The sequence below is a fragment of the Morchella importuna genome (assembly GCF_003444635.1).
Source record: "Morchella importuna strain M04M26 chromosome Unknown Morimp01GS100, whole genome shotgun sequence".
NCBI lineage: Eukaryota > Fungi > Ascomycota > Pezizomycetes > Pezizales > Morchellaceae > Morchella > Morchella importuna.
Genome location: NW_025763496.1, coordinates 1 through 27,852, shown reverse-complemented (window position 1 = coordinate 27,852; position 27,852 = coordinate 1). Strand labels below are relative to the sequence as shown.

The 27,852-nt window shown below is 46.1% G+C and overlaps 11 protein-coding genes across 11 annotated transcripts; 8 read left to right on the top strand and 3 right to left on the bottom strand.

The window, feature by feature from the left end:
- Positions 1 to 1,623: 1,623 nt before the first annotated feature.
- Positions 1,624 to 1,923, top strand: LAJ45_11760 (uncharacterized protein; the record flags this gene model as incomplete). The annotated part of the gene is made up of 1 exon (XM_046121235.1): positions 1,624 to 1,923. The coding sequence occupies one exon, from the start codon at positions 1,624 to 1,626 to the stop codon at positions 1,921 to 1,923; it is 300 nt and encodes a 99-aa protein (XP_045965580.1).
- A 38-nt stretch (positions 1,924 to 1,961) lies between these two features.
- LAJ45_11759 (uncharacterized protein) lies at positions 1,962 to 2,502 on the top strand (the record flags this gene model as incomplete). Its single annotated transcript, XM_046121234.1, has 2 exons — positions 1,962 to 2,165; positions 2,218 to 2,502. 2 exons carry the CDS (start codon positions 1,962 to 1,964, stop codon positions 2,500 to 2,502), a joined length of 489 nt encoding a protein of 162 aa, XP_045965579.1.
- A 3,593-nt stretch (positions 2,503 to 6,095) lies between these two features.
- Positions 6,096 to 6,848, top strand: LAJ45_11758 (uncharacterized protein; the record flags this gene model as incomplete). The annotated part of the gene is made up of 1 exon (XM_046121233.1): positions 6,096 to 6,848. One exon carries the CDS (start codon positions 6,096 to 6,098, stop codon positions 6,846 to 6,848), a length of 753 nt encoding a protein of 250 aa, XP_045965578.1.
- Positions 6,849 to 7,800: 952 nt separating this feature from the next.
- LAJ45_11757 (uncharacterized protein) lies at positions 7,801 to 8,749 on the bottom strand (the record flags this gene model as incomplete). Its single annotated transcript, XM_046121232.1, has 2 exons — positions 7,801 to 8,316; positions 8,630 to 8,749. 2 exons carry the CDS (start codon positions 8,747 to 8,749, stop codon positions 7,801 to 7,803), a joined length of 636 nt encoding a protein of 211 aa, XP_045965577.1.
- A 2,339-nt stretch (positions 8,750 to 11,088) lies between these two features.
- LAJ45_11756 (uncharacterized protein) lies at positions 11,089 to 13,092 on the top strand (the record flags this gene model as incomplete). The annotated part of the gene is made up of 12 exons (XM_046121231.1): positions 11,089 to 11,184; positions 11,243 to 11,336; positions 11,395 to 11,407; positions 11,467 to 11,576; positions 11,646 to 11,753; positions 11,828 to 12,004; positions 12,067 to 12,174; positions 12,337 to 12,359; positions 12,437 to 12,463; positions 12,535 to 12,540; positions 12,595 to 12,804; positions 12,877 to 13,092. The coding sequence occupies 12 exons, from the start codon at positions 11,089 to 11,091 to the stop codon at positions 13,090 to 13,092; spliced, it is 1,188 nt and encodes a 395-aa protein (XP_045965576.1).
- A 1,440-nt stretch (positions 13,093 to 14,532) lies between these two features.
- On the top strand, positions 14,533 to 14,896 carry LAJ45_11755 (uncharacterized protein; the record flags this gene model as incomplete). The annotated part of the gene is made up of 3 exons (XM_046121230.1): positions 14,533 to 14,681; positions 14,739 to 14,789; positions 14,869 to 14,896. 3 exons carry the CDS (start codon positions 14,533 to 14,535, stop codon positions 14,894 to 14,896), a joined length of 228 nt encoding a protein of 75 aa, XP_045965575.1.
- Positions 14,897 to 16,312: 1,416 nt separating this feature from the next.
- Positions 16,313 to 17,622, bottom strand: LAJ45_11754 (uncharacterized protein; the record flags this gene model as incomplete). Its single annotated transcript, XM_046121229.1, has 6 exons — positions 16,313 to 16,551; positions 16,605 to 16,915; positions 16,976 to 17,113; positions 17,175 to 17,256; positions 17,312 to 17,440; positions 17,508 to 17,622. 6 exons carry the CDS (start codon positions 17,620 to 17,622, stop codon positions 16,313 to 16,315), a joined length of 1,014 nt encoding a protein of 337 aa, XP_045965574.1.
- Positions 17,623 to 17,970: 348 nt separating this feature from the next.
- Positions 17,971 to 18,450, top strand: LAJ45_11753 (uncharacterized protein; the record flags this gene model as incomplete). The annotated part of the gene is made up of 1 exon (XM_046121228.1): positions 17,971 to 18,450. One exon carries the CDS (start codon positions 17,971 to 17,973, stop codon positions 18,448 to 18,450), a length of 480 nt encoding a protein of 159 aa, XP_045965573.1.
- On the bottom strand, positions 18,117 to 18,668 carry LAJ45_11752 (uncharacterized protein; the record flags this gene model as incomplete). Its single annotated transcript, XM_046121227.1, has 3 exons — positions 18,117 to 18,235; positions 18,296 to 18,489; positions 18,625 to 18,668. 3 exons carry the CDS (start codon positions 18,666 to 18,668, stop codon positions 18,117 to 18,119), a joined length of 357 nt encoding a protein of 118 aa, XP_045965572.1.
- An 840-nt stretch (positions 18,669 to 19,508) lies between these two features.
- Positions 19,509 to 20,732, top strand: LAJ45_11751 (uncharacterized protein; the record flags this gene model as incomplete). The annotated part of the gene is made up of 8 exons (XM_046121226.1): positions 19,509 to 19,511; positions 19,575 to 19,611; positions 19,675 to 19,929; positions 19,987 to 20,150; positions 20,208 to 20,301; positions 20,353 to 20,539; positions 20,599 to 20,620; positions 20,670 to 20,732. The coding sequence occupies 8 exons, from the start codon at positions 19,509 to 19,511 to the stop codon at positions 20,730 to 20,732; spliced, it is 825 nt and encodes a 274-aa protein (XP_045965571.1).
- Positions 20,733 to 21,427: 695 nt separating this feature from the next.
- On the top strand, positions 21,428 to 22,130 carry LAJ45_11750 (uncharacterized protein; the record flags this gene model as incomplete). Its single annotated transcript, XM_046121225.1, has 6 exons — positions 21,428 to 21,508; positions 21,575 to 21,576; positions 21,626 to 21,644; positions 21,710 to 21,740; positions 21,916 to 21,940; positions 21,998 to 22,130. 6 exons carry the CDS (start codon positions 21,428 to 21,430, stop codon positions 22,128 to 22,130), a joined length of 291 nt encoding a protein of 96 aa, XP_045965570.1.
- Between the last annotated feature and the right edge of the window lie 5,722 nt (positions 22,131 to 27,852).

Below are 27,852 nucleotides of genomic sequence, written 5' to 3'. Positions count from 1 at the left end.
AAAAAGCTGATCGTACTCGTATAAGAGCCCCTCCCTTCCTTCAAGTTCGTGAAAGTATCTAACCACCTTCAAGTTTCCCTCTCTATCACTTCAATTTTCCATTGCTTCAACTTACCTGTTTGAAATCTCATCCTTCAAGTTCCTCGTTCAAGCGATTTAACCTTTGCAATCTTTATAAATAAGATGGTATTTCTCTCTCCTAATCCAATTAATTTTAGAACCATACTCACCACAGTGATACATTACATTATCAGACTCCAAACACCGCTCAGAGCACCAGGTAGCTCACAGAAACATAAATCAACTTCCCAATAAGCGCTGGTGACATAGACGAAGACGATAACGAAAAGACCCGAAAAACAAACACAAATCGTCACGAAAATTACAGCAAATCCCGCAAACTGTCAAGCCTACCGGAGGAGATACCAGAACCCCTAAGCAGGCAGTGCTCCGGGTTCACCGATCAACAAGAGCCGAAAACAAAACCCTGTCCTCCACCAATCCGGACTGAACCGGACCCGCCAATACTAACTAGTCCAACGGACACTGAAGGGATCTTCCGAGTAACTGGGGAGCACCCAACTGATTCCGACTCCTTTCCCGACTTTAGTTCCGAACCCTCTGAACATAATAAGTGACGACAAGACCCAGCAACAGTTCAGCAACAGGCCCACTAGCAGCAGTCTCCACTGCTCCTCAGCACGCAGCAGTGCTTCACCAGAGGCCCTACGGACGACTACTTAGGTAAGTGCTACCACCAGCACCGCTTAGTGCTCCACAAAAGAAACGTTGCCCGGAAGACCATAGTCCCAAGTCAAGTTCTCATCGGTCCAAGTCTAGTGCGTCCGCTCAACAGGCCCCAGCAACAGCGGCCGCTCAAACAGGCCCAGCAGGCTCTACTACTCCCTCACCAGCACCCGTCATGCTCCACCAAGGTTCTTGCACCGGAGACCCTACATTCAAGCCCCGACGCCCCTCTCGGTTATTTCTAGTGCAAGCCGTCCGAACTAATAAGCCCCCTCACCAGTACGAACAGAAGACTAATTAGACCGAGCCATCGCCGATTGTCCAAGAGACATCCCGAGTGTTGTTCCCGTATTCAAGAGACATCCCAGAGCTCGACCGCATTCAAAGATGATCAACAAGAGCGAGATGACTTTAGGTCTACTCAACCTACCTAGAGTGAATCCAGCATCCGCAACAGCTAAAGGCGGAAATGCAAAATGTGGGTTGGGTCAATAAAAGCACGTCCGGTATGGCTGCGTTCAATGCCCTATGCCTTTACTTGATGAATTGCCCTCCTCAACGTTTTTCTGCCAATTTGGACTGGGGGTGACTCCGATGCCGTAAGCACTGGCGAGTGCTCTACAGTGGCTCATCGCAGATGTTGGTATGAAGGATAGGTTATCAAGGGGACAGGGGAGACCGTCAGTTCAAAGAGGCCCTTGATAGTGATGATGATGATGACGGCGGTGGTCAGGCAGCCGGAAGACGCTCTCGCAAAGGGAAAAGAGCGTGCAGTACCTCCGGAACTCGTGCGACCTTCCATAATGGTTACCGTGGTGGACCCCGATGCTCTAGGGGCATTCTTTATGCTCGTCCCACCACCTACTTATGACTGGAATGAATCCCCTGAACGAACCTTCGTTCATCGGAATTTTGACCAAGATAACTTTCCCCGAGCTATGCAACTTGATCCTGAAGCACACCGCACCCGGCAGAGCAGTCAGGACTATCTGGGGGGCAATTGAGAATGTCCCCCCGGCAGCTGTTCCTCCGTTCGGCGGTGGAGGTACAAATTACCGATTCAGAGGAGCTCGAAGGTTGGTTGAAGAACAGCAATGCCAGGCCTCGGAGGATATTGGCGTCCTCCACAGAGCAGGCGCGGGTGCTAACCTGGGTGGTGCGGAATCCCCCCGTTGAACCCGGCTTTCCCTCACGTTGAGGAAGATGATTATAGCATGATCGATATTCCTGCAGAGGATTCGGATTACGAGGAGGGAAAGCACCGGATAAATGCCAAAGGACTGAGGGTATATATGCCTAGAACTGATGCCAGTAATCAAAGGCTAATTCAGACTCTTGTTAGGCGTCGCGATAGACAGCAGGATGCTATCGACGATTTAGACCCCAAATACCTTAGGAAGTATCCTTTGGGTGTCGGGGTTGCTGACCCAAACTTCTTACAGGGGACGATCTGAACACCTGCCGGGATAGCAGCCAAGAGAGCTGCTGACGCACTCGCGGCTGCTGGTGCTGGAGGGTGGTGGTGGTGGTGGTGGTGGTGGTGGTGGTGGTGGTGGTGGTGGTCCAGGACCTCCACCGCCTCCGGGCGGACCTCCTCCTCCTCCGGGCGGCGGTGGTGGTGGAGGACCAGCTGGAGGCGGTGGTGGTGGTGGTGGTGGGCCAGCTGGAGGCGGTGGTGATGGTGGTGGTGGGCCAGCTGGAGGGGGTGGTGATGGTGGTGGTGGTGATGGTGGTGATAGTGGTGGGCATCATTAGTTCCCTTTGGTATAATCTCTAACTTCCCTTCCTGCGGAATTGTCACTAACCTTTTAATAGTTGTTAGGATTACTCCCTGAGCACTCGCGATAGCTATTGAGGTGCGGTACGATTTGGTGTTTTGGATTTCCCTTTGTCTTGCGAGAATATATCAATGGATGGGTTATATCGGATAGGATTAGATTAGATTAGATTAGATTAGATTATTCCAGGTAGTAATTGCATTGCTTTTATTTCAAAGTCGAATCAAACTCCTAGATTGCTCTCAGAGCACTCGGTACCGCTTCAGAAAGTGCAGTTAAAACGAGTGATGATAAATGATGCGGTTGAGTGCAGAAATTGTGGTAACATAGGATGATCCCTGCCATAAGAGGATTAACGGTGCAAATTTTTCTTGATTAGCGGCGCAAATTTTCTCGCCAAGAATTGATTTCTAATCGAAGATATCGCGAATGCTCCTAGAGCACTGCGGATATTCCTGCCAGTCATCAGAATGGCTCCCACCAAGCGCTCCTCCGGTTCAGCACCTCTTGCCCCAAAGCGCCCACGACTCCCAAAACAACCTGAAGAACATGAAGATTTACTGACTGACGAGTCTGAAATATCTTACCGAACATTGACTCCACTGCCAGCCCGCACTCGGAGTAGTCAATCGACCACCGCCGCTCAAATAACTCGGAAAGGTCTTCTCCGTTCCTCCGAAACCCCCACTGGGAGGAGCAGTCCTAGGAGGGTAGAATTTCATCTCCCCGAGGATCATACTGATAATTTTGAAGCGCAGGAGGAGCCTGAGGCAATTGAGGCGCCAGAGGCAATTGAGGCGCCAGAGGTGGAAGAAATAGTTGATACTAGCCACTCAGACTATGATGATGCTCCGGAGAATGACCACGAGAGCTCTGAGGAGGATGAGGATGAACCGGAGGATGAACCTCAAGCCCCCCCCCATCTTACACCCAGAAGTCTCAGACTGTCGGAAAGAGACCTCATACAGTTCAGCTGACTACTCCCAGAGCACTGGGCAATGCTCGGAGGAAACCAACTGGCGCGGTAGAGGAGGTCATTGCTTCTTCCAACGTGTCGGTGGACGTGGTACAGGTTCGACTCTATCTCGCTCATTGATGCTTTTTAACATGTAAGTATTAGTGGCTAACGATTCAGAGGGGAACTCGACCGGGCGCAAAAGTAATACGTAAACAAGGTCAAGGGAGAGCAGCACCCACTTCAACACCCAGCCAGAATGCATCCCAGAGAGCACTCCCGGCATCCCAGAGAGCACCCCCAACACCCTCACAGTCTAGGCCCTCTGCACCTGTTTATGCTCATGAGTATACCTCTTCTACGCGCCATATCGATTTTTCCTCGATGCGCTCTCGATACGGGGAGTCGTCCCCCACTTACCGGACATATCGTTCTTCACCGCCTAGCGAGGTAATTGGCGAGAACTCTGTGAGCAGTCGTCAGATTCCTTCAAGCCAACTTCACGGTCAAGGTAGATCGCGAAGAGTCTACGAAATCGAGTACCTTCCCTCATCTAGGGAGGAGGACGAGAGTACTCCGATGCCGGAAAGCGAGGGTATTTTGATTCCGGGAAGCGAGGTTAGTATTCCGGAGGACACTCACGACGTCTTTGAGAACACTGGCGACATTCCTTCGAGCCAATTGACTCAGAGGTCTGTGGTCCCTAACTCTAGGAGTGCAAATGTGCTGTCAGTGCAGGCTCAGAGGATTGAGAAGGAGTGTAGCGTGTTAATCGGGGAGCATACTCTTCTACATGAGCCCTTTCCACCTGCAGCAAGACTTTCGGTACTGGTAGTGAGCATGTGGGCAACTGCTAGTCGCCGAGTGGGGTGTAGAGTAGACCTTGATGAGGTCGTTATTAAACAGGTGAGTGCCCCCAAAAGGATTACGAGTGCTCTGGAAGCATAATTGAGAATGATAGGTCAGAAGTCTGCACTCCCGTGTCCGTTCCCACTTGATGCACGAGGTGAAAGGGCGCCTGGCGGACTCTACGATATACGGGCTTGGAAATTTTGTGGGGCCTGAGGCGAGGGCGGCTCAAGTGGAATACCTTTTGAAGAATGATCGTTTCTTGAGCCCCCAACAGCATTACGAGGTATGATGCCAGTGGATGCCCAGAGAGCACTCGGGATAGCCGGTAACAGATTCTAGACCTACCGACTGCGCTTCCTGGCTCCGGAAATTATCGATATATTGTATTTTAAATACTTCGATGGGGTAAGAATGCGAGGGGTTAGGGATCCCGAATTTCTAGAGCGGATAACCCCTACCCTTATTTGCCTGATATCGACGGCGATCTGGCACGGCATTCGGGCGTGGTCAACAGGGAGTTACGTGAAGCCTGATAATTTTCAGTCGCAGAATGAGAGTGTTGTGAGTAAGTATGGCCCGATGCCCTCATTGATATGGCGAGTGCCTTGGGAGCAATGACGGATGCTCCTAGGGCTATACGGGATTGCCAAGCTGTCATCCAAACACGAGTAGAAACGTTCAACAGGATGAGCAACACTTGGAAGGGGAGAAGTAAACAGAACCAGGAGGCAACCTTGGAGGTAATCAAAGATAACCTTCGAGAAAAGGTATGATACTTCTAGATGCCGGTAATGCGAGTGGTATTCTAAATGCTAACCCTAATAGATACGAGATAAAAAAGGGGTAACGATTGAGATTATACCGGAGGAGGGTTTTAGCGAGGACGATGAAGCTCTGGCTGCGGATCTTGCCGCATTCCGAGATGCTCGGAGAACACCCACGAGTGCTCCAGGAGGTCGGGTTGATTCCGACAGCGCCCAGGACGAAGTGATTAATGCCCGACTTCGCGGCATTGACACCGAAGAGGAGGGGGAGGAGGAAGAAGAAGAGCCGGAATTACCTGTAGCGGGGGATTACGAATGGGGGGGGGGGAGGAGGATGTGTAGAACAATCACGAGTGCTAAGGGAGATAGTGGGGGATTTCTTCTGATTCGTATATTGTATTAGGGTTAGTTAGGGTGTTAAATGGCGTATTGTATTTAGTATTAGGCGGAGGATCACGGTGTTGAATACACCAATTCTCAAAGTGCAGTCGCGAGTGCTCTGGAGACAGTAGAGATCGTCGTGCGAGTGATGTTTTTGTAATCTCATGGGGGAATTGTGAATACCAGAGGCCGGAACGGCGGAGAGGTGTATGCCTAGAGAGAACGGGGCGCCGACATGTAGGAATCGGTACGTCGGGCATGAGCCAGATTTCAAAGCACCCCATCTGGCAACGTCAGGGGGAGTCAGGGCAATCATTCTATCCCCAGAGCCCGCTGGAGCAGTGAAGAGTGCTCCAGGAGCAGTCAGGATATCCAACCGTGCAACTGGCGTTCTCTAGCGGGTAGAGTGACGTCCTAGTTACACCGGGCGCTATTATTTAGTGTCGGGGCCCGTTGTGCGGACTAGTGTGCGCTGGGGCGGAATAATGTGCGCCAGACCTCGCCAGGAGCACTGGCGGTATCTCTGGAGAGGTAGTTTACCTACCGAGCGCCCTGAGCGCCCTGAGCGCCCCGGGCGTCTGGCGAAGGCTACAGGTTTGCTGATGAATCAATGCCATCATGGAACAGTATCTCCGAAGTTATGTCTCTTACCAACAAGATGATTGGGTCCGGCTATTGGCAATGGCCGAGTTCGTCACAAATAATCATACTTCGGAAACAACAAAAGTCTCTCCTTTCTATGCCAACTCGGGAAGAAATCCCAGGATGACTTTTGGCCCCTTAGAACATTGCAAAACGACAGCGGAAGATCAGGCCAACAGCATTGCAAAAGAAATGAAGGACATGGTGGAATTCCTAAAAAGCGAAATATTTCGGGCGCAAAGAATACAAGAGGAGACGGCTAACCTAAATCGTTCTCCTGCCCCTCGTTATCATATAGGAGATAAAGTTTTCTTGTCGACCTGCCACGTTCTACCAAAGCGACCCTCCAAGAAGTTTGATTGGAAACGGATTGGTCCTTATAGCATCAAACGAATCGTCAATCCCTATGCTTATGAACTAGAACTTCCCCGTTCTATGAAGATCCATCCAGTATTCCATGTTTCATTATTGTCACCTGAAGCAGGCAATCCATTACCGGGACAACAACTATCACCACCACCCCCAGTTGAGATCGAAGGGGAGGAAGAATGGGAAGTCGAAGATATTTTGGATTCTAGGAAACGCAAGGGACGGTTTGAGTACCTGGTACAGTACACAGGATATGATGATGCTTCGTGGCAGCCGTTATCGGACCTTGAGCATTCACCTGATATCGTTCGACGATTCCATGAACGTTATCCACAAAAACCTAAGACTACCAGGAGGTAGGCTTTGGAGGGGGGGCGTAATCTGTAACGGCAATATTATCTGTTGGTTGGAATGATCGATTGAATCGTGAAGGGAAGGTATTGTGCAGTTGAATTAGGATTTGTAATGGGGTTTCTGTTATGTTCTTTGGGTTTCCGTTATGCGAGGTATGAGTCATCAACGGACTAGAGGCTGGATATATAAAGGGGTGTTGTCTGGTGCCTTCTCATGTTTTCCTTCCTTTCCTTTTCTCTTCACGGAACTTCTTGTACTTACTCCACGAATACTACTTTGTTCTACGCCTCGTCATAGGGCTCAACTAGTTAGTCATACTAGGCAGAGCCACTCCATAGTCCACAGTCTCGAATACCTATTGCTATGTCTTCGCCTCTGTTGTATTCCTTGGCATCATAGTCCCTACGTCCATAGACCCCCGTTACATATGGGGGGTCTTACAGTGGTAGCATCGGATGGGTGAGTGTGAACATCTGAGGCCCCCGGCGTATTCTGTACATGGGTGGTCTTTGGTTTCATGTTCCTCGGCACAGTGTCCGTATCTTCCATTGGGGTGGGAGCAGCGTTCTTGTCTGTGGCCATACTCAAGACACTTGGAGCATTGAGTTTCTGAATTTGCTGGGAGATAGTTATCAATTTTGCAGTTCCTATTAAAGAGGGTGAGATATCGGAGTCCGAGGTTCTCTTTTGTGAATTGTCCGGGGAGGGCAATGATCATGAAGGAGTGAGACTTTCCGACTCTGGCTTCTGGTTTCGATAGACATTTCGTGATTTGTGCCAGTTCGAAGCTGTTGCCGTAGTTGTTTCTGATTTCCGAGTCTAGTAGTTGTCCTGGATCAAAGGCCTCATCTGTAGAGGTGGAGATGCCATGGAGGATAAACTTCGACCATCTGGAGTTAACCCGGATGTCGACGAAGGGTACTTTCAGTTCGTTTAATACGGTTTAAAAATCTTTTTTTTATTCCAGAACCTTCGTGGCTGGAGTTGCAAACTTTGATTCCAGTATGATATTGTTTTTGGTGGTTTTCCGGACGGCAATTAATTGGCAGTCAGGGTCCTGGATTTTTGTATTGATCTTGACTCTAATGTCTGATGGAGTGACTGTCAGTTCCTTCTTTGCTTTGATTACGATTTCCCGGTTGAGTTTAGTGATTTCAGGTTTGAACAGGTGGTATGCTTTGGGTTTGGTGTTCCTCTTCTTGGTGACTGTTGTGAATTCCGGGTTCGAGGCGTTTCCAGCGGTGGCAGCGTAGGATTTCTGGGCTGGTGGGTTGGCTGGGTTGAAAGAACTAACTGGGCTGGCTTTAGCTGGTGTCCTGTTTTTGTTCCCGGAGGGGGGAACTTGGACGGGTGCAGGGGCGGGGTCGGGGACTGAGACTTGTACGGGGACTGAGACTTGTACGGGGACTGGGACTTGTACGGAGGCGTAGTGGTTGAAGAGGAGGGAGGTTGGAATGGAAATATTGTATTTCGGCTAAGGCGATAGATTGGATTGTGAAGAGGAGGTATTGCGCGGTTGAATTATGATTTGTAATTGGGTTTCTGTTAAGTTTTTTCGGTTTCCGTTACGCGGGGTATTAGTCATCAACGGACTAGGAGTTGGATATATAAGGGGGCGTTGTCTCGTGACTTTTCATGTTTTCCTTCCTTTCCTTTTCCCTTCACGCAACTTCTTGTAATTACTCCACGAATACTACTTTGTTCTACGCCTCGTCATAGGGCTCAACTAGTTAGTCATACTAGGCAGAGCCACTCCATAGCCCATAGTCTTGAATACCTATTGCTACGTCTTCGCCTCGGTTGTATTCCTTGGCGTCATAGTCCCCACGTCCATAGACCCCCGTTACAGAGGTCTGGTGTTGCATCCTGTATAGTTTTTCGGATTGTTTATCTTGGTTCTTTGTCATTTCGAATAGCTGTTTTCCCAAAATATCGACTGTGTGTTTAAGAACCTCGTTTTGTTGGATTCTGAATCCGTGGCTGCTGTTGATTTTGTTATTGGTTTATTGGATTGAGTGTTTGAGTGTTTCGATTGCGACAGTGAGTGCATTTCGGATGACCCAAGTGATGTAGTTTAAGTCCATTCTGGTGTGGGTTTCTTCTGGGACGATGCTGGGATGGATGTAATCGAATTTGGGGACATATGGTTCGGTGCATTGGGTATATTCGGCGAAGATGTTGAATGGTTCTTTGTTAAGTTGGGTCTGTTCTATTGTGGTGGACTGTGTTTGTTGAGTCGATTGGGTGTCGGGGAAGCGGGAGTATGCCGGAGTTCCTGATGGGGGGGCTCCTGCAAACCAGGAGCTCAGGGAGGTTTGTTGGGATATCACTGATGTTCCGGATCGGGTTGGGTTGGGGAAGACTTCTGATAGAGTCCTCTTCCTACCCGTGATGTTTGGGGGGTTGGGTGGGTTTTGGGAGTTTTGTGAGGCCAGGTCGGTTATTGTTTTCACTGTTCTCGCAAGACTTAAGCGAGGGGTGGAGAAGTGAGGGGGGAGAGATCACAACTCAGGAACTAGAGCGTGAGTAACTTCGCGTACAAACAGATGTGCGATAAGATACTAATAGATTACGTGGTCTATTGATATACAGGATCGAGTTAGTATAAAAGTTTTATCGAGAATGCCAGCCAAAAGTATTGTTAGATGGAAAGTGTTGGTGTTGCGAGGGTAAGGTACAAAGATTGCTTGAAGAGACAAGAAAAGGAAAGGAAACAAGAAATAGAACGGGACAACGCCCCTTTATATATCCAATACCTTTGTCCGATGATGACTCATACTTCTGCGTAATAGAAACTGAAAGAACATACTAGAAATCCCTATTACAGATCCTAATCCCCCTGTGTTATACTGACTCTTCTCATTCCAATATATTGCCTAGCTGAACTATATAGCTGCCATTACACTTTGTCCTGATGGGCAGTCTGCCTGTCAATAGTTGGGGGCACAGCGACTATTTCCGATGAGGGGAGAGAAGAGTTGCTACCACACCTCAGATGAACTTCTATCCGAGTCAAATCACGCAATCTCTGCCAAAAGCTGTTCTGGATACTAAGAACTAGCGGAAACAGCTGAACATACAATACTTGTTTAATTAAATTATTTAGAATTAATTTGGATGTTTATAAAGCCAAATTTTGCTTTAGTGACTTGGGTCGCATTCTTAATCCTCAAAAATATACCAGGCTGAAACAGGAGGATTCCAGCGGTTTGACGCTCTGGGGGTTATTTTAGGGGTTCCAAATTGTTATTTTTGGATTAGACCTCCCATTACGCATAGGGCGTCGCGAGGATCCTTTCTGTTGCAATAAAACATAATTTTCTGTCATCAGTTGCAGATCTATCGCATCTCAAAGGTCGACTGCCAAGGTAGGATAACTTCTGATTTTGGAGTTACCCTTCCTATCTGGCTTCATTGTCCTTCTGTTCCTGTTTGGTCCAGTGACATAGTTTACTTGTAAGGTTCCTTACTCACTAGGATCTCTACCCTCCATACAGATAGAGGTAGGGGCCCATCTGCCATCGTCTTCACGCGTCAATGAAGAACAAGCTGTGGTTACCATAGTGTCGTTGGCTAAACTGATAGAACAGGTACTTTTGTAACAGCTTTAAAGTGGCCTTGTTACAATGGTTTGAAGAAAATAATATAAAGGTGGAGGTGCACCCACCTTATTCACCAGATTTGAACCCAATTGAGAATGTCTGGGTAGAGCTCAAAAAGAGGCTTCAAACTCAATACCCTCAGATAAAAAACACACTCGGAGGACCTGATAAAGTAACAGAGAGGCTGGCTGAGGTCCTCCCCTTGGTCTGGGACACAATACCTGAGGAGTTCTTTGAGAAGTTATGGAGGTCTATGCCTGACAGAGTCGCAGCAGTTATTGAAGCAAGAGGGTGGTATACTAAGTATTAAATTGTATTTTATTAATTATATTCTCTTATCTCTCTATACTCAATTGTGGTCCACTCGACGCCGACGCCGACGGCGCAGCGCGCAACGACGCCTCGAGGCTCGCTTACTAATCACGAAGACTTCTTGGTAGGAGCTGTACCGGGTGTTGATGGTAAGTGATCAGAATCTGATAAGTGAATGCTGCGGTGAATACGTGTATTTTTCTTATCAGATTCTAATCACTTTTCGCTATACCCTAGTACATACATATACATTCCTATCCAATCTAAAGTGCCTGACACGACCTGGCAAACTTTTCTGTTTTTATGATACCACTTTACACGTCGTCTAAGTAATGTCCAAAGCGAAGAAGAAACCAGATATCGAATTCGCACTAAAGCGCATATTCAAGAAACAAGCATTCCGATCAGTTCAACGTGAAGTCATAGAGGTACCTTTGAACGGGGCCATCGTAATCTTGTTTGATTCTACTAACAAGTGGAAATTAGTCTGCACTGGCAGGTCACGATGTGTATCTACAAGCAGCAACGGGTCTTGGAAAGTCATTGTGCTTTCAACTGCCCGCAGTGGTGGTTGATCATGGTTTAACCATTGTCGTTTCGCCGCTTCTTAGCATCATGGTGAGAGTCTCGATGTGTAGACAACGGTATCGGGTACGTACTGCCCCTGAACTAATTCATTATATATAGGCGAACTAAGTGGATGCTCTAAGAATGGCCGGAATCAAATCAGCCACCTTGAACAGCAGTGTATCCGCCGAAGAAAGACAAGCGATTCTTGCAGATCTTGAGTGCGGACATCCAAAAAACCGCCTTCTATATGGTCTATAGCCATAATCTTGCTCATAGTTATTACAATTTGCAGTGCTTCTAATGTTGATTTATATTTTAGTTACTCCAGAGCTTTGTGCTACCCAGAGCTTCCGCCGTAAACTTGCACTGGTATACCGACAACGCGAGCTAAATCGCATTGTGATTGATGAAGCCCATTGTATCTCAGGTGGGCTTACAATCTTGGGACTATTTAAAATACTTTTAGCAGGTCCTTTCTAAACAACCCTGGCACTAGTAAAGAATGGGGTCACGATTTTCGACCCTCATTCAAGCAACTATCTTTCTTCAAGTCGGAATATCCCTCGGTACCAGTAATGGCAGTAACTGCCACTGCCACCGAAAAAGTAAGATTTGATATTCTTAAAATACTCAATCTTCCCTCACCAGCTACAAAAATATTTCTCCTCTCTACATCACGTAAGTCGCCTTAATATAACCTTCCCTTGTTATAAGTCAATACTCACTGAGCACATGTAAAGGCAACAATCTTCACTACGAGATCCGATATATGAATGATTCTTTCGATACGTTCAAAGATATGGTAGCCTGGCTGAGAGAGGTTTATGCAAGACGAGAACTACACCAAGGTAAATATCAACGTGCTTCAGCGGTATGTGGAATTATTTATTGCCGAGCAAGACAGAAATGTGAAGAGCTTGCAAAGGCTCTACGAGATAATGGCATTGGAGCTAGGTCAAAAAAAAGAGTTTTCTGAGGACATGGTGAATCTATGCTAACTGTTGAGATAGACCTTATCACGCAGGGCTTGCGAGTAAGTCCTCATTTCCTCAAAGCTCACCTGGAGCTTTACAATAGCAGGTATATGTACTGACATACGAAATTTCAAAGAAAAGGAAAAGGAAGACACCACTACCAGTTGGTTGCTTAACAAGCCTGGTTACGATATTATCGTTGCAACAACCGCTTTCGGAATGGGCATTGATAAGCCAAACGTAGGTAAAAAGTCATGATCGTTATTTGCAAAAGCTAACCTGATTCTACTACAGGTTCGGTTCATTGTGCACTGGCAAATAGGAAAGTCATTTGAAAGCTACTACCAGGAAGCTGGACGAGCAGGAAGGGACGGTAAAGCCGCGAGGTGTATCCTTTATTACAGCAGGGAGGACCGAGACCGAACACAATATCTTGTAAACTTGGAAGAAAATAAAAGAATGCCGAGTGAAAAGGGCCTCGGAAGGGCCACAAGCTTTGACGCTGTACGGCTAGCGATCTCTTTTTTTATTATCAGCTCTAGTTCTATACGGGAAATACTGACTCACTCCTAAAAGTTGGTCAAATACTGCGAAGACATCTCGACTTGCCGCCACCTAGCCATATCTAAATATTTTGGTGAAGTGAAGGCACCGACATGCGATTTTGCCTGCGATTATTGTAAAGACGTAGATGCTCTAAGGCGAGCCAACCTAAGCATGCTTTCAGACGAAGAGCGGATATCGACACAACGAGAAGCTGGGTTATTTTATAATGCTGGATACGACGAATGACTGTAGGTTAAAGCTGGCTTGCCTATTTAGGTACAGGAAATTTCGCTCAGTTTTCTTCCGTCTGATCCTGCTTATTTTCTTGTCTCGTGCAAAAGCTGAGGATCCCCCCCGGGGGGGGGGGGGTGTAAAACTACGATTTCATGGCTGGATTCACTGAGGATCCCCATAACCCATCCCGACTATTTTAGAAACGTAAATAATGGCCAGACAGTGTAACCAATCTTTGTTCTGTGCTAAAACTATTATGTATATAATAGGATAATTATCTAGTACTCTATCAACCTAGAGGATATCAACTTATCGTGGTACCTCTATTACCAGTACGCATTATAGTAGAGATATCTATGACCAAATTTGGTCAGCAATATTGCAATTTAATTTCACGTAGCGCCCTGATTGGTAGGGAATACTCTATCCCTTCGTTCGTCAGAGTAAAAAGGGAGACATATCCCTTCGTGCGTTTTCATGACCGGGAGCTAGTAGGCAACTTTTACTCGGTAGTACACCTAACCCTCACTCCGTGAACCTCTTTTGCTGTGAAGTCACCTTCTGTGAACCCCCCCCCCCCCCCAAACACACTTATTCTGGTGTCTCCACAGTCTGTAGGTAGCTAGATTTTCCGAATATCACCACGCCGTCGGCCTAATATTTCTCCCTTTTTGCTCTGACGAACGAAGGGATTAGGCCCACGACGGCGTGACTTTACAACAAAAGGTTCACTGAACAAGGGTTAGGTTTATTACCGAGTAAAGGTTGCCAACTATGTACTCGTTTACCACGAAAAGAACCAGTTGCTCAGGGCAAGGATTATTTGTATGGGGTGGCGGTGATCTCTCATACAAATCATTACTGTTTCCATCACTTGCATTTTTTGGTTCTTACCCTGGTATACGAGTACATGTATGTAGCTCACAGTCGAAACACGATATGTAGTCACGTGGAGATGTATCTACTCTAGGTAGTGGAGCGAGATCCCGGAGGCCGCCGAAGACAGTACATACAGGGTTCTGCACTGACCATCCCACCTCACCCCACAACTTCAGCATCAGTCCACATTGTCTGATATTTTGCAGTATGATGATGACTCGCCTGATTTTTGCTCGTTTCTCACTGATAGTACCATTCCGCCTCAGTCCTCACGCCTGGAATGGGGACGGGTGGATTATTCCCACTTCCACAATCTCGCCATAATCGTTCCACAGTACTGGCACCTTTTTTATCCTGTAAAGCATGCATTGGGCTGTAGAACCTTCTGTATTAATGTGTATAAGTATTACGATACCTGACGTTGTAAGATCTTGCTCTCTCATTATCTGCTGCATTGGAATATTCGAAATCAGAATCATCTCCTCTCACTCGCACGCTTCCCACTCCACTCACAACCACAGCCCGAAGCCCTTCAACTCACAACCCCTTCTATCCACCAAAGAAAAAATAAACATGTTTAGAGCTACTACGAGACTCATGCGCCCATTCGGCAAGAGGCTGCTCGAGGAGCCACATCCATTCTTCATCTACCCAAAGACAGTGAAGGCACAACCAGTTCAACTAAAATTCTACACAACAAGATTAGCACGTGCCGCTTCAATGTAAGTTACTTTAGCCCTATCTTAGTAATCTGGACCCGTTGACTCATGGGCCTTTAGGTATCTTCCCATGTACGTTGTCTTTTTCGGTTGGCCATTTGCAGCTCAGGCGTAAGTTTTTTTTTTTTTTTTTTTTTGATAACCCCAAACTAGATTATATAGATAAAACGCTAACACGATTGCCGTTTAGTCTTGTTACTGCAACCGGTGGACCATAGTGTGAAACTTTAGGGTTTGGTGTTATCTTAGAATTATAAATGCCTGCGCTTTAAATCTTTCGTTTTGTTATGTTTCCTTGGGTCGTTGATTGCGTTTAATTATTTCTGTTATTCGATGAGACTCTCTAAACAGGAATATCTGAAAATAATTTTCAGTCTTTCTTGTTTATTTCTCATTTCTCTTGTATACACATATTTCTCCTATTGTGGCTACAATAATTGGGGACATTTACACTTATTGAGGATTGGTTGTAGAATGTGTTTTTTTATATTGAATATCCCCACTAGTGATCATGCAATCGACAGCTACTTGTCGCAAGTACTTGCTCCGAGAATATTTACAGATATGGTAGGATTCGAGTTGAAAAATATACTCTATGTATATTGAAATTTACATCTAGAAAAATATAGCTTGGAGATATTGGAGGTGCAATCACGAGGTTATAATTAAGGTGGATATTAGAGATTATGTGTTGGAACGAGGGTAGATGTATTAAGGGTATTCAACAAAAAAGTAGACCAATGAGAAGAGAGCCTCATATTGTTGCACTAGGTTTCATACTACATGTAGTATATGCAGCTCTAGTATAAAGTAAGTCGATTTGGTTTTTGAAACTATACCACAAATTGGTTGAACTACAACAAAAATGCATTTCCATTTTGAATTAGAGACTTCTAGTTTTGAACCGATTTTGTACATAAGGATTGGCATGCTACCATTTTTGCTACCCGCAACGAACAACTTTGATGGTTAGCCTAAAGTCTTTATTCCAGGATTGAAAGCTGAAGATGGTCTCAAGACCAAATTTATTTGACGAGCTTCATCTTATCCATACTTTGAATACTCGTGTAATAATAGATTATAGTGGATAACATGATTAATTTGAATAATATGCATCGCAAAGGTTCTCCCGCATGGGTAGGGCTGGCACAAGGAAGTCATGACATGCTAACCTACTCTAGAGTTTCGGTTTTAGTATATTCAAGTAGATAGTAGCTTTATCAATCAGTTGATGATACCCCATTCTGGCCCCTGGGGGTAGTAATACCCCATATTTTGGATGTCCTGCGATGATCATTGCCTGATCTGTATTTGAAGTTGAAATTTGCATAGGGAATTTCGATTAGCACGATTAGTACGTGAGCTTGCTTGGTATCCTTGCAAGTCACCTTGAATTATATCCACAGTGCGGGAATCAACAAACTGAGGGTAAAGAGCTAAAAATTGGATATGATCGAAAATACAGCAGTACAAAGAAGTTCTCCAACAAAAGAGTTATTAATAAGTAGCGAAGAAAAAGAAAAGTGGCGACCAGAAGATAAAAAGGTCGCAATTGTGGGTTTTTTCCACTCGAGGCATTATGCGGAAGCCTCCACGATCAAACCAAGCTCCCCTTAAATGCAGAAGCTACCTTCCTAGTATCCATTCATCGTCATCCTTTGTTGCGACCCCCTGCTTAATTCCCTCTCAGCGGCCGGTGAAATAGGTCGGCTGCTGCCAGCACCCGCAGCACTGGACTCCTTCAAAGCTAAGAGCTGCTTTGCACGGAATGTTTCATAATGGATCTGAGATGTGGTTTCGATCAGGTCCTGGAGGTGAGTACGAGTAAGGAAATTTCGCAAGTAAACGAACTCGCAGTGCTTCTCATCCTCAACTACTCAAATTCATCAGTAATTGTATTAGAAAATAGGAACGCTTGATTCATACCATTGATGACACCCCATCTGTTTTGCCTTCCACGAACTTGCTTACCATCGACGATTATTGATTTCTCAGAACCTACAACGGCAAAAGGAATGATGTTCTTTATCTGGGCGTTCAGAGCGCGCTCTTCCTCATCCAATTCATCATTGTCATAAGGATACATCTTAAGGTTGTGGAATGCGAATTCCTCCTTTATCCTCTCCTTGAAAGCAGCGCGCTCCTCTAGCGTAAGCGAGTCCGACTTTGCAATTACAGGGACAACGTTGACAACGTCAGATAATTTTTTCAAGACAACTATGTCAATGGGTTTCAGACTGTAACAGAGAATTTAGCAATTGATGGATGGGACGATTGAGCTGTTATAGTATACATACGCATGCCCAGATGGCTGGATGAAGAATAGACAGCAGTGGATGCGGGTGTCCTGAATGTAGCGTTCTCTCTGAGCGGTAAGTTCTTTGCGGAGGTATGCGGAATGCTGGTCCTTAATATACTTGACAATGGGATCCCAGCTACCAATAATGTCAGCTATTGTTATAGTGCTTTCTGACGTTCATAAGACTGAGGTTATACCATCTGTCGTTGTTAACCTGGTCGCCATAGCCTGGGGTATCGACAATGTTCAGCCGGAGACGAACGCCATTCTCCTCAATAACTATCGTAGAGTTAGCTCTCACAAGTAGTTTGAGGCAAAGAAAAGCATGACATACTGTGGGATACGGTCTGTATCTCGGTGGTAGACCTTACAGGTTCATCGGGGGTAAGGCGGCCTTTGGAATCAATAAGATGCGCCGCGAAGATTGTGTTGATAAGAGTTGATTTCCCAAGGCCAGTCTGACCTAAGATTGTTCCGGCTTGGTATTAGCAAGGCGAGTAGGATGGCGAGATGAGAAGCTTGTCACATACCAACACAGATAACATTGAATTGAAAACCGCGCTTCAGAAGCTTCCTCTCGATTTGCGAGGTGATACTGTCAAAACCGACGTGACTACGAGGAAATACAGTAGCAGTCTGGGACATCATCGCTGCAGTTTGAGCCATGATTACAAGGTATTAAACGGAGGAGAAGGTGGTTGTGCTAGTAGTAGAATGCAGGAAGGGAAAGGAAGCTTCAGCACGAAGAAGGATAATGTAAAAAGAAGAGATAGCTCTCCTTGCGTGTCGATAGAGGATGGGTGAGGAGGGAGTGAGGCCAGTCAGGGGGGGGGGGGGGGTTTACAATAATCTTTAAGGAACGAAAAGGGGTTCGGTTGCTTGACTTGTCTGTTGTTGGGCTATTTCCCCTGGCTTGGCATTGGATCAGCATAGCAACCCTAGCCCACAAACCCACTGGGCTTGCGAAAGAAATTGTTCTCAACTGATACCAAGATGTCCCCACTTCCTGGTTCCTGCGTTCGGCACATCATCGTCACTCGGCAACAAATTCTCCCTCAGCTTTCATCAAGTGACAAATCTCAATCTAAGATGGCAATGCATGCTTTATCGTCCTCGCGTGCTGGGCTTTTCGCCTCGCTTCAGGCTCTTCTCCCCACAATCCCTCGCATGTCCAGTGCAATCACTATTCCAACAACTATCCACCTCAACATCCCTTCACTTCTCCCACACCTCTGGGAATCAATACTTCGCGCCGTACCTAAAAAGAAACAGAGTCACTCGAGGAAGCGTATGCGGCAATTGGCGGGAAAGGCCCTACAGGACAACAAGGCTCTCAACAGATGTCCCGCATGTGGAGGGGTCAAACGCAAAAACGTTCTTTGTGAGACCTGCGTGGAATCAATCAAGGCTATGTGGAGGAAAGAAGGAGAGGTCAAGGAGGTGGGGACGGAAATAACAACAGGTACCCCATAAAAAGATACGGCTTCTGAGGACTGGATTTGGAAGGGGTGCCTACGATAAGATGGGTTAGATTGTGAGCATGGCACAACTTAAGATGTGGTATTCGGATTTCGCGAGGCATACGGTGGTAGCACGAACTATTAAACGGCGGGAGGAATCTTCTGTAGTTAGGGGAAATTTATGTACAAAGCAACGGTCAATGTCTGCAGATCAAACCAAAATGTTGACATAGTGGGCCAGGGGTGGTTGACTTCGTCTCTTCATATTAATTTGTTACTTTCATCCCTATTACTCATAATTTCATAGCGTTTGTGAATGCGGCTGGGTCTGCATAGACCAAAACCCTGAAGCCTCATGCGGGATTTTGGGGGTATGCGCACCCAGTTGTGTTCACAAACGCTATGAAATTACGAGTACATAGAGTACATATATCATAAGAAATGGAGAAATTGTAAGAACACGTGTAGTAATCGCTCCATTGAAGCATTGGCCTTTTATTTTCCATACAAGAGTTACTTTTTTATCTCACATTATATTGTAAATGCCTGTGCATACTACTTGACCTGTATTCAGTTGCTGACAATGATAGGGATTAATTTGTGTGGAAACCTATTATTTTATAAGAAAGATAAGATCTACCTCCGCTATACCGAATGCCAATAATGCCACAAATTTGCTATTATGGACAGATTTTGCGATCTGAATTTCAATTTCACATAGAAAATGATGGAATTTTATCTGCTGTACCGAATAATCTGCTGTATCGAACGAGAAATTTTGGAATATGCAGGTTCGTTATAGCGGAGGGAGACTGTACCTACCTTACCTGTACCTGTACCTACCTTACCTGTACCTGTACCTACCTTACCTGTACCTGTACCTACCTTACCTGTACCTGTACCTACATGGTAAGAGTATAGCAGTTGTTCAATGATTATCTAATGCAGATTTGCACATTGAGACCTACCGCATGCAGTCAGGCGCGCCAAATTGATGGCCCACCACCATGCGGTAATCACCCAGCCTTCTACTCTAACCACCATCAAAACCGCGAGTCGATCCATCTTTCGATGGTAAGTTTACTTCAAATGAACAAGATCTTTTAATTTACTGCCTTTAGTTAACAAGTTCAAAAGTCGAAACAATACCTCACAGCTCATGTTCAGGAAGAAGGTGTATCAGTGGTACCTATAAAGACTTATTTATGAATAAATGTTGACTTTATCTTTCCTAAAGCTCATCCTTCCGATATTTTTTCACTTGCCGTGACTTCTAGATACGTCATATCTGCATCCGGTGACTCGAATATCAAACTATGGGATACTGCCTCACCCGAACATTCACTTCTCCACACTTTTGTCAAAGCCCATCCCTTAGGAACCCATCACGTCGGGGTAAGCAGAGATGGGAGAATAGCAGCTAGCTCCGGATTTGATGGAGAGACCTTACTGTGGGATCTTGAACAGCTTAAAAGGATCGGGAGTATTGGAGGTTCGTAAGATCGGCGATAAGCCTGTTCGTCAAGCTGCTGATGATTGAAGTTTAAAGGAAAGAATCCTGGAGAGGTCTGGGCCCTTTCTTTGTCAACTACTGGCAGCCTCCTAGCTTCAACAACCTACGATGGAAGGGTAATACTTTGGAATGCACTGGAGCAAGGAACGAAGCTTCGGCAGTATGAGACGAAAGGAAGTTTTGGCATGTGCGTCGAAATTGTAATACTATCCTATACCCTCTAGATGAAAGCAAACAACGTTAAGCAGGTCAAATAGTCTCCCGATGGAAAACTCGTAGCATCTGGTCACGAAAATGGAGGCGTATACATCTTCAATAATGAGACAGGACGCATTTTTCACTCCCTTCCCGGTTAGTTACACAAATTTCTTGAATAGGCACTTGCTGACAAAAGAATTACAGGTCTCCTTAAGCCAGTGAGATGCGTCGCGTTTTCTCCTGCGGGAAAATTACTTGCTGCGTGTGGTGATTCCAACTTTATTGCGCTATATGACGTGGCATCTGGCGAGCAAGTGGCCAATCTTGCTGGGCACTCTAGCTGGGTGTTTTCTATTGCGTGGAGTTCAACCGGGGAGTATATTCTTAGTGGGTATGTAGCCAATGCCTAAACCTCTAAAAACGCCCAGTCAAGATAATGGTATGTGCTAGGTCCTTTGATGGGAAAGCAAAGGTGTGGTCTACTGAAACGAAAGCTTGTGTTGCAACTCATAATGAGACAGACAAAGCTTTGTACGCCGTCAAGTGGTTACCAAAGGGACAAACGGTTGGAGAAGGTTTTTTAACCGCCGGCGCCAACCGTAGGATATGTTTCTACCGAGAGGCTACAGGAGGTTAGAAGGGTACGGTATTCACGCGAATGAGGAGAATTTATGGAGTTCATTCGTTTAGAGCAACCAACCCATTGGCCGTCTTGACTCTATGAAAAAATTCTGAGTGAGGGTCGATCGGTCACCTTCGTTCTTGACTACCTCCTCTAGTAGCTAGAGTAACACATGTAGAGTACTTTCGTTACTATTTTTACCATCTCCACTGACACTTTGATGAGTCATCTAATCCTGCACTGTTCAGCCCAATGATAATTAAAGTTGGGTTGCAGCCAAGACTGTTTCCGCGCGGGAGTGTGGGGCTGAGCTGATTAACTTCTTCAGGGGTTAAGGTTACCCCCTAGTCCCTTCCAACACAGGATTAAGATTGATACTAATTGACACTAAATAATTTTAAAATTCCCTAATACCTACAGCTGTTACCTGGAGTAACACGCCGCCTACATGTAGGTACATGGGGTAGAGTACCTACACCTTGTTTACTTTCCTATATTTACCTTGTCGTCTCTCCTGGCATTTCACTTTCCTCCCTTACCTGTGACCAACTCCAACTTTTCTCTCTGCGAATCCGTTTACACAATATAGTCTGTCGCTCTTTAGGCCCTCCAATCTGTTTTCTCAGCCTCACATTCTTTTCAAGACTTCTCTTCATGATGTTTAGAAATACCCTTTTCACAATTTTCTTGCTCATCGTTAGTGGATTCGTCTACTTTGCTGAAGCTGAGATCCCACCAGTAAGATTTCAACTCCAATATGACATCTTCTGGCATGCATAGCTAATAACTGTGTTGAATACGTAGGCGTGTGTACTTGCGTGTGTAAACGAAGAAAGCACCCCTTCCGATATCCAGACCGTCTGCGCTTCAGAAGGTGCGCAAACTTGCCTTGCCTCCAGGTGCGGCGGATCAAGGCAGAAAGCTGTTGATTACTTCCAGACTACTTGCAAATCCTATGATTACGAAGTTGGTATGTATAGCATTAAACACAAAGCGGTATTTGACATAGAGTTCGTTCGAGAGAGTGGATAGCAGGATATCAGTTCACTTGCACATATGGATTATTATTTTTGAGCTCTTGATAAACGGATGCCACAGTTCTACTTGGAGATCTCATTTACTGACGCATGCTATATCTTCAACAGCGGAGCCAATCCCTGCCAACGTCACGTAGGTTTTTAAATTCATCGATTTCCCCAGAAACCCACTAACATGGATTCGGTATAGGATAACTCCTTCTACACGGCCAACTGCCTCTGCAACTGCTGCTCCTGATGCAGGAAATCATGGGACGAAAATAATGGCTTTTGGCGGATCATTTGCGTTGATGCTTTGTTCAATTAGTTACTTCGTTTTGTAAAAGCATTGGTGCTAGCAATCATACATTAGAGTAGTACTGTACCTAATATACACTTTACCTATTTTTAAAGCATTAGGGGGTGATATATTGATCTTTTGAAAGATCAAAAAACTTGGATTATCAGGAGATCGACCCTGACTTCGGTGAAAAATTCACAGGGAAGATGACGGTAAAAGTAATTTTTCATGATCTTCAGAACTAAAGACAGCCGTGTTGGCCCTGAATAAACTAAATACCATAAAAAACGCTATCTCCGGCCGGAGATTATCTCCTTAACGATTGGTTGGAGAGTGTAGATCAGGTCCGTTAATAGTAATTTTGATCTCGTATGCACAACAAATTTTTCGTTGTAGCCGTATTAAGCGACATTTGGGTAGCGAATTCTGTGGCATGAATGTCTTCCAACAATTCTGAACTTTGGGGACTACTGAATTCACCGAATATCACTCGATCACAAGTATAATATATATAGTTGGAATTGTATTTCCAGCCTAGGAGTAATGTCCCAATACTCGTATGAGTATCAGTATATCTAATAAGTATATAATTATAACCTGCATATGCAATGTCTTCTGATTGGTTCATTGAGAGATGTTTTTGTTTCACTTGAAACATCTTGTGTTGAATATTAACATAGGGTATTTTGCTGAGTGGTGTTAGAGTGTTAATAGGGTTTCTAATGGTTCTGGAAATCCATAGTGGTTCGATTTTAGGGGTTTGGTAGCTGTTAAAGGAATATACGTGTAGATTTAACTGGAGAAATTGTCTGACTTATCCATTGATATATTGGTATAATATATCAGAAGAGTCACATATTGACCAAATCAGACTTGGATGTATATATATTGATGGACTTTGCCTGCTAGTAGGGGTCAAGGGCAGCGCAGCGGCCTGCCAGTGAGAACTCTGACTGTCAGCTAAATAGAGAAATAAGTCACATAACGGTTTGCCTGTAACGGGGGTCTATGGACGTAGGGACTATGGTGCCAAGGAATACAACCGAGGCGAGAACGTGGCAATAGGTATTCAAGGCTATGGGCTATGGAGTGGCTCTACGTAGTATGACAACTAGTTGAACCCTATGACGAGGCGTAGAACAAAAGTAGTATTCGTGGAGTAGATACAAGGTTCCGTGAAGAGAAGAGGAAAAGAAGGGAAACATCAAAAGGCACGAGACAACGCCCCATTATATATCCAACTCCTAGTCCATTGATGACTAATACCCGCGTAACGGAAACCGAAAGAACCTAACAGAAACCCTATTACAAATCATAATTCAACCGCGCAATACCTCCTCTTCACAATCCAATCTATCAGCTTAGCCGAAATACAATATTGCCGTTACAGATTACGCCCCCCTCTAAGGCCTACCTCCTGGTAGGCTTAGGTTTCCGTGGATAGCGTTCATGGAACCGTCGAACAATATCAGGTGAATGCTCAAGGTCCGATAGCGGTTGCCAAGAGGCATCATGTAACGGCAATATGATATTTCGGCTAAGGTGATAGATTCGGTTGTGAAGAGAAGGAATCGCGCAGTTGGACTATGATTTGTAATGGGTTTTCTGTTATGTTCTTTTGGTTTCCGTTACGCAAGATATTAGTCATCAACGGACTAGGAGTTGGATATATAAGGGGGTGTTGTCTCGTGCCCTTTCATGTTTTCCTTCCTTTCCTCTTCTCTTCACGAAACTTCTTGTATTTACCCCTCGCAACATCAAAACTTTCGAACAACAATAACTTTTGGCCTGCACTCCCGATAAAACTTTTTCACGAACAAGATCCTGTATGTCAATAGACCGCGTAATCTATTGGTATCTTATCGCACATCTGTTCGTACCCGAAGTTATTCACGCTCTAGTCCCTGAGTTGTGAACCTCCACCACTTCAAAACCCTCGCTTAAGCCTCGCGACCGCTGCGAAAAACAACAACCAACCTGGCCTCTCCAGACCCAATCAACCCACCAAACTTTGCGGGCAGGAAGAGAACTCTATCAGAAGTCTTTCCCAACCCAATCCGATCCGGAACATCAGTGATGTCCCAACAAGCCTCCTTGAGCTCCTGGTTTGCAGGAGCCCCCCCCCAGGAACTCCAGCCCCCCCACGCTTCCCCGACACCCAATCCACTCAACTCACACAACAAACACAGTCTACCACAATCGAACAAACCCAACTCATTGGCGAACCCTTCTCTATCTTCGCTGAATACACCCAATACAATGAACCATACGCACCAAAATATGACTACATCCACCCTAGCATCGTCCCCCAAGAAACCCACTCCAGAATGGACCTCAATTATATCTCATGGGTTATTAGAAATGCCCTCACCGTGGCGCTCGAACCCCTCAACCAAACAACCGAGCAGATCAATAAGGACCTAAAAGCTACCATCGAAGTCTTATCCACCCAAAACGAAACCCTTAAGCATACCGTCGACGTCCTGGCCAAACAAATGTTTGAAAGGACAAAGAACCAAGACAAAACCTCCGAAAAACTCCACCGCCTCCAACAACAGCTCACCAACCTCACCGTTAACAGACCTAGCAACCAAGCAGTCAACGAAGGAAGAGCTTCCGCACCTGCCGCCGTCGCCGCTGCCACCATCCCCGCCCCTCCCCCCGCACCCATCAATAATGTGAACCATGACCAACAACCAAAAGGAAAAGGAAAAGAAACACCAATCCCAACAGCACCAAAATCCTATGCATCCATCGCAGCAGGAAACGCCAATCCTGAATACACCATGGTCATGAACAGGAGGAAGCCCAAGCCCAAAGCGGATCCACTATTCAAACCAGAAATCACCAAAATCAACAGGGAAATAGTCATCGAAACAAACAAGGAATCACCAGTCACCCCCTCCGACATCAGAACAAGAATCAACGCAAAAATCGAAAACCCAGACTGCCAGCTGATCGCCGCCAGGAAAACCTCGAAGAACAACATTGTGCTGGAGACCAAATTTGCTACCCCTGCCTCGAAAGTCTTCGAATACAAACAGGAAATAGAAACAGCCCTAAGAGAACTAAAGGTCCCCTTTGTGGACATCAGGGTCAACTCCAAATGGTCCAAATTCATCGTACATTTCCAGGAATCACAACAACAATCAGAGACGGCTATGAAGCAGGACAGGTCATGGCCTCAGAAGTCAGAAGCAACTATGGAACCACATTCGAAATGGCACAAATCCCCAGATGGCTCAGTAGACCCGAAGCCAGAACAGGGAAAACACACTCGTCAATGATTATCGCACTCCCAGGATAATACACAAAGGATAACCTCGGACTGAGATACCTCACCCTATTCGACCGACAATGCAAAATCGACAACTACCTCCCAGCCAACCCAGAAACCCAATGCTCCAAATGCTTAGAATACAGCCACCGACACGAAAGATGCTCCCACCAAACCGGAGATGCGGACACTGTGCAGAAGACCACCAAACAAAAGAACACCCATGCTCAGAATGCTCAGGAGGTATTAGATGTATCCATACACCCATCCGGTGCTATCACTGCAAGGCCCCCCACAAAGCAACAGACGCCAACTGCCCGGAACTTACCAAAGTCCGCATCACAAACAAACTTGGACCAGATACAAACCAAGCCCACTACCAATACCCATCGTCATCCCGGCCCAAGACCCCCCCAAGAAGACGCAGCCATGGATAACACCCAATGAGTCACACCAAAAGGACAACGGCTATCGCACAGCAACTGAACTGCGCGAAAAACGAGCTCACAACAAAGTCAGCAGTGGAGGAAGCAGAACAGGACCACAATATACTCTTTCTTTTTGTTACAAGAACCATGGAACAATAAAGACGGCCACCCACCGGAATCCCCTCTCTTTTATCTATTCACAGCCAGCAATAAAGCACTAAGCCGCTACATACATCAGAAAACACGTCAACCTAAACCAAAACACCATTACACGCACTACAACTTCATCGTCTCCGTCACGGTGGAAATCCAGAACCAAATGACACAAATCCTCAACATATACTCACCAGGGCGAAGCGGATCCTTCACAGAAATCTCCCGCCGAATAAACACCATCCAAAACTGCCTCGTCATGGGAGACTTCAATAGCCACCACCAACTCTGGTATAGACACAGATCCCACGACTACACCAACACAATCAGAGCGGACAAATCTGGATCCAAGAAGCTCAAAAGGTGGATCGACCGACAAAAGCTATCCCTACTCAACGAACCGGGTGAATTCACACACTTCCCCAGAAACAACAACAGACCAACCATTATTGACCTGACCCTGATCAAAGGACCTATCCTCGACCATGACGTCTGCTGGAACATCGACCGCCACGGCGCAGGCTCCGACCACGGGAAAATTATAGTACAATTACGGATAGAAAAACCCCCCCACATACCCAGAAGACTATGGCACCGAACGAACTGGGAAAAACTGGAAGAAAACATCTCAGACCTCCAATTCCTCCCCGAGGCGTGGGAATCCCAGGGTCATACAAAGCAATCAGTCGACTTCATACTTGAACACATAGACAACCTAATAGACCAAGTCACCCCATGGAGCCAAGGATACATCAAATCTAAAAAATGGTGGACCCCGGAGCTGAAGAAGCTCAAAACAACCCTGAATACAGCGGAAAGGAAAGCCAGGAAACCCAAAAAGATGAGGATAGAGAAACATTCAGAAAAAACGAGCAGGAAATGGACATCACTGATCCGCAAAGCCAAAGCAGAACAAAGGGAGAAGGAACTCGCGGAAGCTAAAGGAAGCACCATCTGGAAACTAGTCAATGCAGGAAGAAGAAGGGATGTTACAATCCCAACCATACAAGGTGAAGAAACGTTTGCGGGGAAGTGCCAAGCTCCAAGAGCTCAACTCTTCCCCACAAATTGGACGTCCCCCAATAACCCCCCATTGCAAATCAGACCCCCATCCTTTGATCTTAGTGACACCTTCCAGGAAGTTACACCAGAAGAAATCATATCCGCAATCAAATCATGTCCAACACACGCGGCCACCGGCCCCGACGGCATCCCATACCCATTCATCCAGGCCACGATCAAAGCAAACACCCAACTATTTCAAGACATGTTCACAGCCATGCTCCGCCATGGAGTCCAACCAGACCGATGGAAAGTGGCAAAATGTGTACCAATCCCAAAACCAGGAAAACCCGACTACTCATCGGCCAAAGCCTACCGACCAATTTCCCTACTGCAATGCTTCAGCAAGGTATTGGAAAAAATAGTGGCAACAAGACTATGTACAGCTGGATCCATCCTGGACACACTTACCAAAGACCAATTCGGAGGCAGACCAACAATCTCAGCGATCGATGCCCTACTCCGCACCCTCACACCCATTCAACAAAACCTCCTAATCAAACGAATCACAGGAACTACCCCAGACAGACCAGCCCTACTCACAAATGATATACAAGGAGCCTTCAACTGCGTGGACCACCGTTTACTCGCAGAAATCATGACCCAACAAAAATTCCCGGCCTATCTAACCAACTGCATCAGCAAACCTGTAGCCTTCGCCAGACGCCCGGGGCGCTCAGGCGCTCAGGGCGCTCGGTAGGTAAACTACCTCTCCAGAGATACCGCCAGTGCTCCTGGCGAGGTCTGGCGCACAATATTCCGCCCCAGCGCACACTAGTCCGCACAACGGGCCCCGACACTAAATAATAGCGCCCGGTGTAACTAGGACGTCACTCTACCCGCCA